This window comes from Grus americana, chromosome 5 (genome assembly GCF_028858705.1).
Source record: "Grus americana isolate bGruAme1 chromosome 5, bGruAme1.mat, whole genome shotgun sequence".
In the NCBI taxonomy this organism is placed as follows: domain Eukaryota; kingdom Metazoa; phylum Chordata; class Aves; order Gruiformes; family Gruidae; genus Grus; species Grus americana.
In genome coordinates, this window is record NC_072856.1 from 59749373 (window position 1) to 59764033 (window position 14661).

The following is a 14661-nucleotide window of genomic DNA, read 5'->3' on the forward strand; positions in this document are numbered from 1 at the left end:
TTTCAATTCAAAGATAAGGTGTTACAAAACCCAAACTGGTCTGCATTCCAGTCATGTGACAACAAAACCCACAATCGTTTAAACTAAAGTACAAAAGCTACACAGTATTTAAATAACATGTCCACTAAAGTACAAAAATAACAGATTTTGAAAAGTAATAATTACCTGTTCACTGTTTTCCCATGAAATTGTAAGAGAGCACATCTTTATTTTGCAGCACTGCCCATCAGCTGTAAACATTTGCGTTGCTTCAACATGCTTCAACTCCATGTTTCTGTTATTTTCTGTCTACATTAATTGTTTAACTCTTTGCTGTGAACAAGCCAAACCAACAACTGTGCACATCTTATGAGTTCCTGCATGGCTTTTTGGCTCAATGCAATCAATAGGACATAGGATGTTTTTTAATCTGATTCCATATGAAATAAAGGTTTCTCCAAATTCTTTATCAATATGAAAAGCTGTCTCTCTGCATTCATCAACAATCAGCTAACGGAAAAGGCTAGTGGATTTTGCCAGCAGTAAGAGACCTAATCATGGCAAGATCAAGCCAGCTGTCAACTACAATCAGCTTGATTCATTGCACTTTTCATATTCAATGGAAAATGTTGAGCAATACACAGTCCTTTCACAGTTATCACGTTAAACTGAAAATGTAAGAGTACAGACAATTTAGCCTTAAAAACACATTAGTTAATTGTTCCATTTGTATTTCTGTAGTATTACCAACTCAGTGCAAAAATTGAATACCAAAAAGATCCAGAAAATCATTACTTTAATTTTACTGTTTAAAGTGAAAGAAAACCATACCACCTGAAATTTAACAAGGAGTTTCTTTATTAACAGAGACTGCCTAAGATAAAAGGCAAACAGTACAGTCAGGATAGATACCACAGTCTTATGCAAATAAAATTTCCAGTGTTTGCTATATGCTTTAGCTTTTTCTTAAATCTTGCATGCAACAAGATGAATACATGAGCCAGCAATAAAGCTAAAGCATGCATGTAACAGCATAAATCAAGAAGCTGCAAGTCAGAGAAGACTGCAACAAGCCAAAACATAGACCTAAGGATTTTTAAATATTAAAGAAAATACTAAACCCCATTAATGATTTCTTATGTATCTAAAAATTATGATATTGTGGAAGATAAAAAACATAAAAAGCTGTAATTTACCTTGTCAAACTCACGAATGACATGCAAGTTCACCCTCTCTCTGTTCTTGCAAGAAAGTAATTCAAGCATGATTCAGTGCACTTACACAAGAGATCCAGCCAAGTGGGTCTCCATAAGGACACTGAAGAACTGTATGTCCAAGCACAACACAGTGAATATTCCAGCTGCATAAAGAACAGGCTTGTTTTTAGCGAGCAAGAAAAGGTATGAGCTGTAGAGTAAGATCATCCAGTAGGAATAAGAGAAGAAAAACAAGTTCAACTCCCTCACTCCTAAATTAGCCAGAGGGACTTTCATTTTCTCTGCTTTGATCTGAGGAAGACTGCAGGGGGAACAAACCTAACAACAATTGGATCTGGAGGCAGCTGCGGAGCCAACAGAGAAATAGAAAGGTTCACTTGCCTGGGAAAAACATACGGGTGGGAAATAGGTATGCTAGGTGTCCAAAGCTAGATGGACAGGAAACTAAATGAACACGTCAGTGAACGTGGAAAGGTGCATCAGAGAACGGAGGCCACAGCAGCACTGCACAGGAAAAACCAAAGAGACTGTGGAAAAGATGACAGGAAACACTAATCTGCAGATGACACAGCTACATAAAAGACAGATCTCTAAAGATGGCCTGAAAAGGAATAGCTGGCCTTGCAAGTAGCAGAACAGTCTCCTACTCAGAAAGACAGCCTAAACTCTAAAGCTTTCACCATTAAGCTCTTAAAGCTCTGCACTGACACAGTGAATTTCATAATCTGTCTCCTGTAAGGAACTACAGAAATAACAGAAAAGGGCAAGTCCCATCTTCCTCACAACAGCTTAATATTAAAATATTTGGCTTAACTAAAAACAATACTAGTGTGACTGCAAAAGGATACCACTGTGACAAAAGGCATTGAAGTTTACAGTGCCATTGTAAGGACTGTGAAAGCACAGCAATACTTCATGAAAAATAACAAATGAACTCTAAGTAACATTTACTTTATGAGCTAATGTGTATGATGCTATGCGTCAGCTGAAGCGCTCATTTATTCTAAACTATTCTACCTTTATATAAGGGCCAAGCAACTCAGGATCTCTATGTGCAGTGACAACTGGAGGCAGTTCTCCACATGCTTCATTTAGTTCGAAATCTAGGGAAAAGAGTGAATTGTATTGCTCCATGTTCACAATACAAATATATGAAAATAAGTACCATAAAACCAAACAGATAGGACTTCTAACGTCCCCCTTCTACAGGCATCTGCAGCTAAGTATTGCTGTAAAACTGCAAAGCCGTGCCTGAGGAAAAGCAACGTCAGACCTGTAAAAGTGGGGACTAAAGGTGGAGATTGATTAAATGGTGCAGTTTAAGTCTTTCCCCCTCTGCAAAACAGGAAGCCACCTGTTGGCTATTACAGACTAGAAAACCACATCTTTGATCCCTGTAACTTGTTGAGCAGAACTATCTTTGATGCCCAGAAGAGCAGGAGAACTACAAAGTCTATATACTACAAGTGAGTGTGTATAAGTGTCTGTATACTACAAATCTGTATACTGTATCTCTCATGTCCATAGCCATCTAAATAGATATTTGGTATCTAGAGTGACAGAGATTAAAAATTATGTAAATACATGGAGAAGACATGGAGGAAAACAGTCATTTTGCAGCATTCCAAGTGGGTTCCAAGTGTGTTTCCTGTTCCCGATTAGTCAAACAATCTTTAGACTCCTCAAAACCAATGAAGTCAGATATTAAAAGCTAATATTAGTCATAAACTAATGCTATCATAATTAAAATTATAACAGGAAAATGATCACAGAATAACTGTGATCAAATGTGATGAAATGTATCAAATTATTCTCATAAAATGTAAGCAGCTAGTAACTTCGTCCATTATGGATTGAAATATATTTGAGATTGCACAGGACATGTTAAAACACCGTTCATGACATTCCAAATTGAAGAATGATGTGATTCTGCCTAAAAAGTTTACAAGAGACCTCAGAGTGAGGTATGAGGTCAGAACCATTTGAATTCACTATAATTTCATAGAAGTTCCTTCTCTGAGATCACACAGTTGTAGAGATGTTACCCTACATAACTATCGTTTACTGAGGTGTGAAGAGATTGCAATTTCTAGTACAGTAAGAAATCAAAAGCTATTTGTATGCATTAAAATTAGCTTTAGACTGTAATTTTTTTCCCCTAATTTAATTTTTTTCCCTGAAGTCCTTTAGTTGGATTAGTTTTTCTATTTTTTGAAGAGCAAGATACTGCCAGCTGTCTGCAAAATGCTTCAGACAGCCTTAATGAAGAACTGTATCAGTCTGAGGAGAATCCAAACTCTATTAAGCTGACCCAGGGCTTGAAGTAGGAATCTGACAGTGCAGAAGGCTGCTGTAGGTACAGCGAGGCTCCCCTCTCTAACAGGTAAAAATAATTTTAGGACTGTATGTCTTAGACATGGGAACACCCTTGACTGTACAAGTGGCAGATAGAATAATTTTTGTCTCCTTAACAAAAGCAACAGAGAAAGTTGCAGGAGAAAATTTGGATCTGATTTAATAAACAGGTTTTTTACATGGTCAAAATGTTCCAGGAAGCCTACAAGAAAATGTCCTCAAATTTTTTTTTTCTCTGCAAACTGTTAGAATTCCTTATGCCTAATTTTCTTTTTATCATCTTTTAACGGAATTATTTGCTTAGACTTTACTATGAGAGCCCTGAAAGAATCTAGATTTCCAAGAATGATGTAGTTATTTGTTCATTTTAAACAAGTTTGATTAAAACCTCTCTTACATGAATGGCAGCCTCTTCCAATTACATTGTTAAGTGTTACAAACAGAAAGTACTTAATACTTACAAGCTTATATTAAATTGAATTTTCAGCTCAGGTTTGAAGAACAACTTCTATTCCAGACTAAGCTCTTTATCCTTCAACATTTCAAATGAGAAACTTCAAGCAAGTACATATAATGTATTTCTCGTCTCCTGAGGTTACTACTTCTGTTAATAATTTAACTGGTTTGCCTTTCTCCTCACAATTAGATTTTGTCATATCTTTGCCTGACAGGCTAAGGAAACCTTCAAGTATTTTGCCTGTGCAAGCATACTTGTAACCCCCCATCATTCAACCATCTTTGAAACTTATTTATCAGACACTTTTTAGACCACATTTAAAAAATTTTAATTGTCATATCATAACAGATATATGATAAAATGTATGGTAGATGTTGAATACCTTTTTATCTGGTCACACTTGTAGGGATCATAGAATCATAGAATGGTTTGGGTTGGAAGGCACCTTAAAGATCATCTAGTTCCAACCCCCCTGCCATGGGCAGGGACACCCTCCACTAGACCACATTGCCCAAAGCCCCATCCAACCTGGTCTTAAACACTTCCAGGGACAGGGCATCCACAACCTCTCTGGGCAACCTGTTCCAGTGCCTCACCACTCTCACAGGAAAGAATTTCTTCTTAACATCTAATCTAAATCGACCCTCCTTCAGCTTAAACCCATTACCCCTTGTCCTGTCACTCCATGCCCTTATAAACAGTCCCTCACCATCTTTCCTGTAGGCCCCCTTCAGAAACTGGTAAGCCGCAATTAGATCTACCTGCAGCCGCCTTTTCTCCAGGCTGAACAATCCCAACTCTCTCAGCCTGTCCTCATAGGAGAGGTGCTCCAGCCCTCTGATCAGCTTCGTGGCCTCCTCCGGACTCGCTCCAACAGCTCCATGTCTCTCCTGTACTGGGGCCCCCAGAGCTGGATGCAGTACTCCAGGTGGGGTCTCACAAGAGCGGAGTAGAGGGGCAGAATCACCTCCCTCGACCTGCTGGTCACGCTTCTTTTGATGCGGCCCAGGACACGGTTGGCTTTCTGGGCTGCAAGCACACACTGCTGGCTCACGTTGAGCTTCTCCTCAATAAATACCCCCAAGACCTTCTCCTCGGGGCTGCTTTCAATCCATTCCTCACCCAGCCTATAGTCGTGCTTGGGATTGCCCAGACCCACGTGCAGGACCTTGCACTTGGCCTTGTTGAACTTCATGCAGTTCACATGGGCCCACCTCTCAAGCCTGTCAAGGTCCCTCTGGATGGCATCCCTTCCCTCCAGCGTGTCGACCACACCACACAGCTTGGTGTCATCGGCAAACTTGCTGAGGGTGCACTCGATCCCACTGTCCAGGTCGCCGACAAAGATGTTGAACAGTGCTGGTCCCAGTACCGACCCCAGAGGAACACCACTCGTCACCGTTCTCCACTTGGACATTGAGCAGTTGACCACAACTCTCTGAGTGTGACCATCCAGCCAATTCCTTATCCACCGCGTGGTCCATCCATCGAATCCATGTCTCTCCAATTTAGAGACAAGGATGTCGTGTGGGACAGTGTCAAATGCCTTGCACAAGTCCAGGTAGATTACGTCAGTTGCATACAGTTGTACTCAAGGATTTTGGCACCACATGTAAATCTATCTAAACTCTCAGCCTAGAATTTGACAAGGCATACCACAGGAACTCAAAAGCAGTGTAGCTTTACTACTGTCACAATGGAATGGGATACAGCAACTGACTGCATCAGATGGCTATTTACTCTCTGTCAGCAACTGTAACCTCTCCTAAGTTAAATCAGTACTATTAAAACCTGCTTTGCATGTACCTATATGTAGAAGTTTTAACCTACCTGTTAATTGAACTTCCCTGAGCAATTCCCCCAGCATGAAAGTATAAGGGTCTCCTGATGCCAAAAGTTGGACTACCTGTTGCAAAATTTTTGCTAAAAGCCTGATTTCAGTTACTTTAACAGAAAAGCTTGGTTCTGTTACCTAATCAGGGCAAAATTTTAATTCTCAATTTTATCTATTGGTTGCAGTTTCAAGACTAAGAAAATGAACAGGAGTGTGATTCTCCATGTTTGGGATGATGGTGTAGTTTTCTTCCTCTACACGAGTTTCTTTTATACTAAAGCTAACACAAATTTCGTAGTGAGAGGTTCCATTTTGTATTTCTTGGCAAAGGCTTCAGCTAATATCTATCAAGAAAAGAGCTTATTGATGTCAGTCTATCCAAGCTGGGGGAGCAATTTTAATATTAGAAACAGCAAAAATAAGTTAAAGAAAGGATGGTATAGGAGACCACAACCTGACATTTTATTATCCTCAAGTAAATTACCAAGTAGAAAAATAATTTAAACCAAGCAACTAAAGCAAACAAGTATTGTCTTAATATACACATAGTTTTCATTACACTAACCTACTTCTATTCAGTCTAATACGTTTTACTTCCGTCATGTTCCCGTACACCATCCTTTTTTCCTCCTGAGCTGCATCTACTTTCTTGTTTTCTCATCTCCAAGAAATTTCTCAGTTATCTGATTATCTTTTCATCTGAACAACTATCATCATTCAGTCACTTCTCTTACTGGGACTTCCTTTAAGTACGCCTCTGATCCACTTTTCCTATTGACTGCCTGGTAGCTGCACCACAACGGGTGGCTCCCCAGTCCCTCTCCTGTCTACCACTGACCCCCAGCGGTTACAACTATATTTGCTCTGTCTCTCTTCAGACCACTGCTGCTTCGATGAAATGAAGCTTGGATCATGCTAGGACATCTGGAAGCAAACAAGACCCAGAATTGTATGACCACTGTTTCATGGCCATTGATCACAGAATCAATGAATAATTTAGGCAAAAAGGAGCCTCTGGAAGTCACTCAATTCAATAATCCCTGCTAGGCCCAGTTCAGATTGCTCAGGACTTTATTCGGCTAGATAGAAATTCCACAGACTCCGGGCAACCTGTTCCAACGTCTGTTACTCTCACTGAGAAAACATTTTTCCCAATATTTAATTAGAATTTCTCTTGTTACAACTTGTGTTCAAATCAAAGTGGCTCAGCTACACGTGCAAAAGAAAGGAAGAGGCAGCTATTTTCAGAGACAAGAATCCCTCTTGAGACACTGTCCAACCTCGCTGCAAAGGGAAATGTTTAGTTATGCAAGTCTTATCTCTACATACCTTTGTGTAGTGGTGGAAAGAGATCAGGCCCTGACTACAGCACAATTCCAGAAAGAAAGTTGTAAACAAAAGCAAACCCCAAAAGGTCACCTCAGGAATAAGACAACTAGTCAATTTACAAAATCTCACAGTTTTTCCTTTAGACTTTGTTATGCAGAATGCAAAGCTCTCAAATGAGCACTTACAGATAAGTATTCTTTTTACAACAATGCATGTTTCACTGTTTGAATAGACGTAGTCTATTCTATTTTTAACATTAAATCTTTATTTGGAAGATAAAATCGCATTATATAAATGCTTAAATTTCATTAGATTGAGCTAACCATTATTTAAACAATTGCTCGTCAAGCACAAAGTTTCAAAGAACAAAAAATCCTACTGCATATGACAAAATGCCAATAGAATTATCCAAATTGAATTCCAGACAGATTGCCCATCATTTTTTCCAACACTGTTGATTCAAACATTAAAGCAAACATTCATTCTAAAGTTTTCTACACATGTCATGCTTTCAGCTGTCTCCAGATATTAAGTAAAAATCAATTATTTCATTATTAAAGCAGTACACATAATAAATATATACCTGAATGAAGAATATTTGGTAAGATTTGAGCTGTCTTCAGTGTTCCATTGGTTTGTATTTATTTTAGGGCCAGTCTAACATTCAGCATGCCAGTAACAATGAATAAGCCTAATGCATTACGTAAGTGTAAGCTGATTAAATCCTTGATCCTGAAGCCACCTCTTTTTCCCCCTCCCCCTCTGATTTAAAACTTGGTACAACTGAAAAAAAAAAAAATCTTAGTTTTATACACTTTTAAAACCTAATTTGTACCATTTTTGGCATAAACCCTACCACAATTTACACTAATGTAAGCCCTTCAGGTTTTAGTCTTTCCTGTATTTTAATAATTTCCTAAACCTGACAAAAGTCCATTTTAAAGTGATCGGTTCCCTACTAAATTTTAATTTTGTGGCAAAACTTTTGGGTTGTTTTGTTTTTTTAATATATACTGAATGGCACACAGGTAGCAGTGTTATTCAAGTTACCAGGTCTGAGCTTTACCCATAAAAATTAACAGCAAATTGAACTAAATACAAAGCCATGCTATGATAAACTTCAGTGCTGCCAAGAAGCAAGATTATAAGGCATATTGCACATGCCAGTCCTAATTTCCAAACATAGTATGTCTCAAATGAAGTATACATGCTACAACATACATGGAGGAATAGATCAGGGGAGGTCATGAAAGAGTTATGTTCCCCTACCACATTATAGCACTATGATCTCACTACATTGTCAATATGACAATGGAAGCAGGATAAACGGATCCGTGCAGCAGAGGATATCAGCTAGTGTTCTCTACAGAAAAGGAACGTAGAAAGCAATACGTGATTAACTGTTTTGAATAGGGAAAAAAATTCCTTCCACTAGGCCCACATGCCATACACAAAACAAGCTGCTAAGAGCTGCAAACTGACTGAACAACTTCGTTGCTACCATTTTAAGAGTGTGTGTGCGTGTGAATTTCAGATGCCAATTACCAGGCAATATGCAAGCACAGAATTGTTTAATCTGCACAATTATTTTTAACATTTTAGTTCTTTTTTTTCTTGAAAAATTTGATTTGTTTGCTTTTAAACTCTTTTTTAAGCATTATTTTACCCTAGGAAAGGGCCCTATGGGTACTTAGAAATTGACAGTGCTTCATAGAGACAATAAAACTATGAATTGGTGAGCTCAAATCTTTTTATTGAAATTTAAAATGTTTTTAAAAAGTCAACTATAGCGCCTCAGTAAAGACAGCAAAATGGCTCTGAGCTAATGAGAGCAGAATATGCTCTGTAGAGTCTTCATTAGTATTGAGGATAAGAAGAAAGAGAAGAAAGTGAAGTGAGTTTCAGCTCAGGAATACAAGGTTTCTAAGCCACAGCAACTTTCAAAGAGATGTACTACATTTTATTTGTAAAAGAGAGAATGCTCAAGCATTCACTGAATGCCACCAAACAGGTTGCCTATGCTATGTAATATGTATTTTAAATTAGAAACCTAGTAATATTTTAGTGAAAAAAAGAAAACGAGGTGTAGAAATGAACCAAGTGCATAAAAAACCAGTATAGAGAGATGTCTCTGAGGGGATATGCAACCTCTTCTACCAGCATTTGAAAACATCCCAATCCACAGATACATTCTTATGTTTTTAACACATGGGGGTATGTCATGAATCAATACCAGTGAGATAAATCAAACAAGAAAAGACGTCTGGACAGGCAATACTAGTATGAAAGAATAAGGTAGCTGGTTTTTTCTTCACACATGATGAATAAGATAGAGGAAGACAGATTAGAAAATGCAGTAATTCATAAGATGCCAGGGGCTTCTCATGTCACAGAAGTGAGTTTCCTTCTAGACAGAAAATTTATAGTAGTTCATGAAAAAAGCCATATTCTCCCATTCACTTTATAACAAAAGAAACAAAATCAAACCAGAACAAGATTATACATTTTCCACCAGTTCCCACCATAGTAGATCTTGAAAAACAGGAATTTTAAAAGCATCAAATATCTGGGTGAAATTGATCCAAAACCTTTAGAATTTATTACATACCCCATTCTCTGTACGTTTCTCCACAGGTATATTTATGCCATTTCTTTGATTTTGGGCTTGACGTCCACCTAAAAGTAAAGTATCACTCTTAATGCAAAGTTCAGTTTTCAACACAAGTGGTTTTCACTCTTGAATCTGTTCAAGAATTTTTTATAAAGCTTTTACCTGTGAATTTTTATTCTGCTAGTCCCAACTCCTTCTTACTAGGTTATCCTTTGTAAGCAGTGGAGTCAGCAGAAATAAATCACAGACTTCCTCTGTTAAAAGTACAGACATGCAGCTCTACTTTTCTGACTTGTGTTTAGGCAATGATGTCATGGAAGGGAATGTCTGAGCACGAGTACTGAAGTTTCATATTTCTCTGTCCACAAGAAGCAGTAGCTTCAGTTGAATACATAATAAATGAATACAGTAGAGGAAGCTTTTGCAATGCTTCATAAACAACTTTAATCTACAAATTGATCCATAGGTCAATAATTAATTAAAAAGCCTTGCATACATGGTTCAGAAGCAGCATTTTACTTGTACATGAAACTCTGTGGCTTCAGGTGTATCTTAAATTTCTTAACATACTTTAAATTTGTATTGCCCAAAGGATGACTGAGTATTTTACAAAGTACCTAATTAATACCAAAATCCCTCATACATTATTTTGCCTGCTACTTCTGGAATTCAAAGCAACCAGGAACCACTTAGAAATATGAAAAGAAACCCCATCTCAAAGCAGTACGGACTCAGCCAAGACTTGAAATTAGGTTGTCAGAAGTAGTCAGATTAGTTGAATGAGTAAGGATAATGTGAGCATGCAAATATACATCTCACTTTGAGACACCTTTCCTATCCTTTAGACAGTCTGACAGCCATGAAGTATATAATGCACAGCCTCCAAGGTCTTCTCATAAGTAAAGCACAGTCTATACTAGTTAGATCAGAAAACTGAAATCCTTCTATTTTTTCTTCCAGTCTTTTAAGAAAGCCCCACTTAATATGGCACTGTTTTATATAAACACTTCTCCTGTAAAACCAAACAGCCCAGCAACTTTTCAACGTGCGAATTATCACCACTATTAAATATATCTACATGAAGTACTGAGAAAGTAAAGCCGCTAAAACCTCTGCCAATGATGTCTGTAAAATAGATTTTAGTTTCTAAAGGAGGCAAAGTAGTTTACTGAGTATTTTCTTTGGGGCAAATGAAAAAGAACAGGAGGTCAAAAAGAACAACCCTACCCTCTCAAAATGTAGGGACCTTCTCTAAACAAGAAAAAAAATGCATTAAGCCTCTAATACCCACCAACATTTTTGGATTAGTATTAAGCAAAATAGAAACCAATCTTACTACAAAAATATAACTCAGACTGGTAGAAATTATTAGAGAGAATGGAATTTGAGAACATGAAAAAATGTGTCACTGAGGATGGTTTGAAAAGGGTTTGGTGTAAGGAAGTTGTATTACATATATCTACTGAAATCCACTGAAAGAATTGATAGTCAAACTCACTTCAGAAATTTTTTAAATACATTTCGGTAACAACACTACAGGACAAGCGTACTTACTCTGTTCATTACTTTCGACTGGTGACTCCTCATGACGAAGAAAAAATTTCACCTCTTCCCTGCGGGGACCCCATTTCTGTAGGTGGTCATACATCATGTGATCAAAGGGTATGGGACGCTCTAAAAGTACAAGACCAAAAAACTTATCACAACTATTTTAAATTAAGCAAATTTTTATAGAACTCTCATTAAGAATCAGAATGTCTTTTTTGGTAGCAATTCAATCTATCGAAGGGTTTTTATGCCAATTCAGAGAAACAGGCACTGACAATACTTGCACTGTATTAAAAGCTAGCCTGTTACTGTAACATGGCTCAAAGCTTAACAGCAGTACATAACCAGTTTGCAAATCCATACAAAAAGTATCAGTGTTTAGAAACCCTAATTTAGGAATTGTTCATCACAACCTTTTTCACAACACTAATCTTTGCACCTTTGCTCACCATTGCCACCAGATGGATATTTTGTTCTGTTATTAAAATGATTCACTGAATTTGAACATCCAGATAAGACTAAAAGTCTTATCGTTATATTGACATTTATTCTAAGAACTTGAGCAGGTGTTCCCACTCCAATACACTATGCCAGACATTAACTTCCAGTATATGTAGAATTAATGGCAAATCTTTGAACAAATAAAGGCTAAGTTCTATGCAGCAGTCTCTTTGTTTTCCCCCAAAGAAACGTAAAACATTCTCGTAGTGTAGTTATTTCTTGAAACTGATCAAACATATTATTACTACGAGGCTGCACACTATATATGTATAGTATTTCAAAATGAAAATACATTTCAAAAGCAAAGTTTTCACTGTTTTCATAATTATACTTGCATTTACTTTTAAATGTTTTCATTAAGGCAAGAAAATCTCCCTTTTAAGATCTAATATTAAACATAGTATTAGAAGACATCTTCTAATCAGAATAAAATTATACTAGAAGATATTTAATTAGCTTTCCTACATGCAGCACTAATCAGTGAAACAATATTACTTCGGAAAACCAGGCTTGGCTGGAAACCAAAAGGTGGAGTTTGCATTCTTCATTGCTAAAAGCAAAATGCGCTCTCTGCTCCCAAAACCCAAACCACACTATCTCCTACCAGGCAGAGCACCGCTATCAATTTGTTATCCATTTCATATTTAACCCCTTTGACATGAGAAGACAAAATGATTCAAAGATATAACAGATATCTTGAGGAAAGCTTGGGAAAATCACATGACAAATATGCCTTTTTATAATGAAATTTACCTAAATTTACATGCATTAGGAACTACATCAATGTATACAAGGATTGATACTCTTGGGATACTTAATTGTTGTATTTGCATCACTTGATTCACAATGCATTTAATCCAATAAAGTGTCTTGTCAAAATCTGTCATGTCAAATAGGTATGGTGATTAACATAGTTTAACCAAGTTAAATCTAGCTGCTTTCAATGGGGAAGGGTCATTTAAACCACAAGCTAATTATAGTCATCAGCTGACTGCTTACCTATCTTGCCTAAAAATAAATAAATAAAATCACAACACCTGGATTTAAAAAAAAAGATACATTTCTTTTCTTTTTCTTGTTCCTCACTCAATTGGAATCCAAGAAACATTGTCTATAGTGTTTATACACATAAGATTAAGGTCAGTGGCTTATTACAACTCAGTTCTTGAAAAGGAATTTTAAAAACATGATTTTCAGGTTTTTCAACTCCTAAAGTAAGGTAAGATTTCAAGTGCTTTGAAGCATATCCACTAAAATTGCTGCACGAGTCTTCTAAAGACCAGAGTGTAAAAATATTTAAATGGTTAGTTCAGAGAGTTTAGGATGCAGAAGATAAGAATCTTTAGGAATTTTTCCCAAATAGAAAAATTGCTAGGTAAACCTTGCAAGAACTGAAGCTTGATAACAAAGTACCAAGAAACTGGATGTCTGAACAGGGCTAATTCTGCAATGGTGAGGAGTGGCTACAGCATTGCTCCTGGGTAGGCTGGTCTCCCATTTAAAGTAAGGCCCTGATCCTAGGAGCTACTCAAAATAAAAGGTTTCATTTACATAATATGCCTTGAAGAATCAAGGCTAATATTTTTCAGACACGAGCATAGAGTGAAATGGGAAAGGCATTTTCTACTTTTGCAATTCTTCCACAAAAACAATTTGGGATATGTTGCCCTAAATTAGACAGAAAGCAGGTTAAAATAGTAACAGCAACATCACCACTGAAACAGAGAAAGAAAAATGAAGAAGCACTAATCAGTCTGTGCAACTTCGCTACATGAAACAGATTCAGAAAAAAAAAAAAAGAGGAAGAAGAAATGGACATTAATACTTGACACAAGACATGATGAGAACTCAAGTCCCCATTCCTTCCCTCAGTTTAAATCTAGAAAAATTGCAGGAAGAAAGCATGATCTTATATTTGCTGTAAGTTAGGATAATACAAAGGAATATTTTCTGGAAATATCTGTTCTTTAAGATTCAAAACCAAAACAAACAAAAATACCCTGCAGTTAAACTTTTCCCAGTTGTTATAGTTTCTGACATATTTGTCAATAATTGTTTTCGCTATACCATTTCAAACTTTAAATTTATTCTTTTAAATAGAAGAGAATAAAGAAAAGGTGAAATAGGAGAATGCATGTAGAGTAATAATAAACAATGCTTTAACTACACATTAAAAATTATCTAAAGAATGTTAGTTTTCATGAATAACTAAGCAGAAGACTGTGCTATACGCATATATCCATAATTATTTCCAAAAACCACCTTAGATTTTAAGTTTGATGAAAATTCTGAAAGACTTTTGAGAACTGAGCTTGACTCCTTTCTTTTTAAGCAAAAGTTTTGATGATGGGCTAGTCTTAAGTATTCCAAAATGACTGAAACACCTTGAAAGACCAAAACCACAGATATTGCATCAATGTTTTAGAACAGAATTGCAAAAATCTTTCAGTTGTAACTATATATCCACTACTTAACATAAGTTTCAGACTTCAGAATCTGATTTTATCCTAATTACAAGTATCCTGCTGTTTGTAAGAAACATATTTATGCTTGCAGAATACAAAGTAATGGATTATCTCCATAGCGGGGGAGTTCACTGCAAGATCACGAATGAGTCTTTTCGCCCTCAGGTTTGCAGAAGTAGACTTGTGGTAAACAACTATTTCTTTCACAGTCACTTGCCTCTATGTTACCACTAAATTCAGGAAGACAAATTAATGCCAATTGCTGAAGGGCATTCCGGATGCAAATGAAGTGAATAATTGAGTATTGGGCAGATTTAAAGGTTGAAATCCATTCTCTCTTGAAACATACTACAAGTTCGTGGCAT

The 14661-nt window shown here is 36.8% G+C and overlaps 1 protein-coding gene across 8 annotated transcripts in view; it reads right to left on the reverse strand.

Annotated features, from left to right (window-relative positions):
- PPP1R13B (protein phosphatase 1 regulatory subunit 13B) overlaps window positions 1-14661 on the reverse strand; it is a 72869-nt gene that overhangs the window by 28337 nt on the left and 29871 nt on the right. For all 8 annotated transcript variants that reach the window (XM_054827406.1, XM_054827405.1, XM_054827410.1 and 5 more), the window contains exons 3-4: window positions 11337-11456; window positions 9780-9847 (exon numbers count right to left, since the gene is read on the reverse strand). In XM_054827406.1, the coding sequence (XP_054683381.1) occupies window positions 9780-9847; window positions 11337-11456 (188 nt within the window). The remainder of the gene's footprint in view (window positions 1-9779; window positions 9848-11336; window positions 11457-14661) is intronic.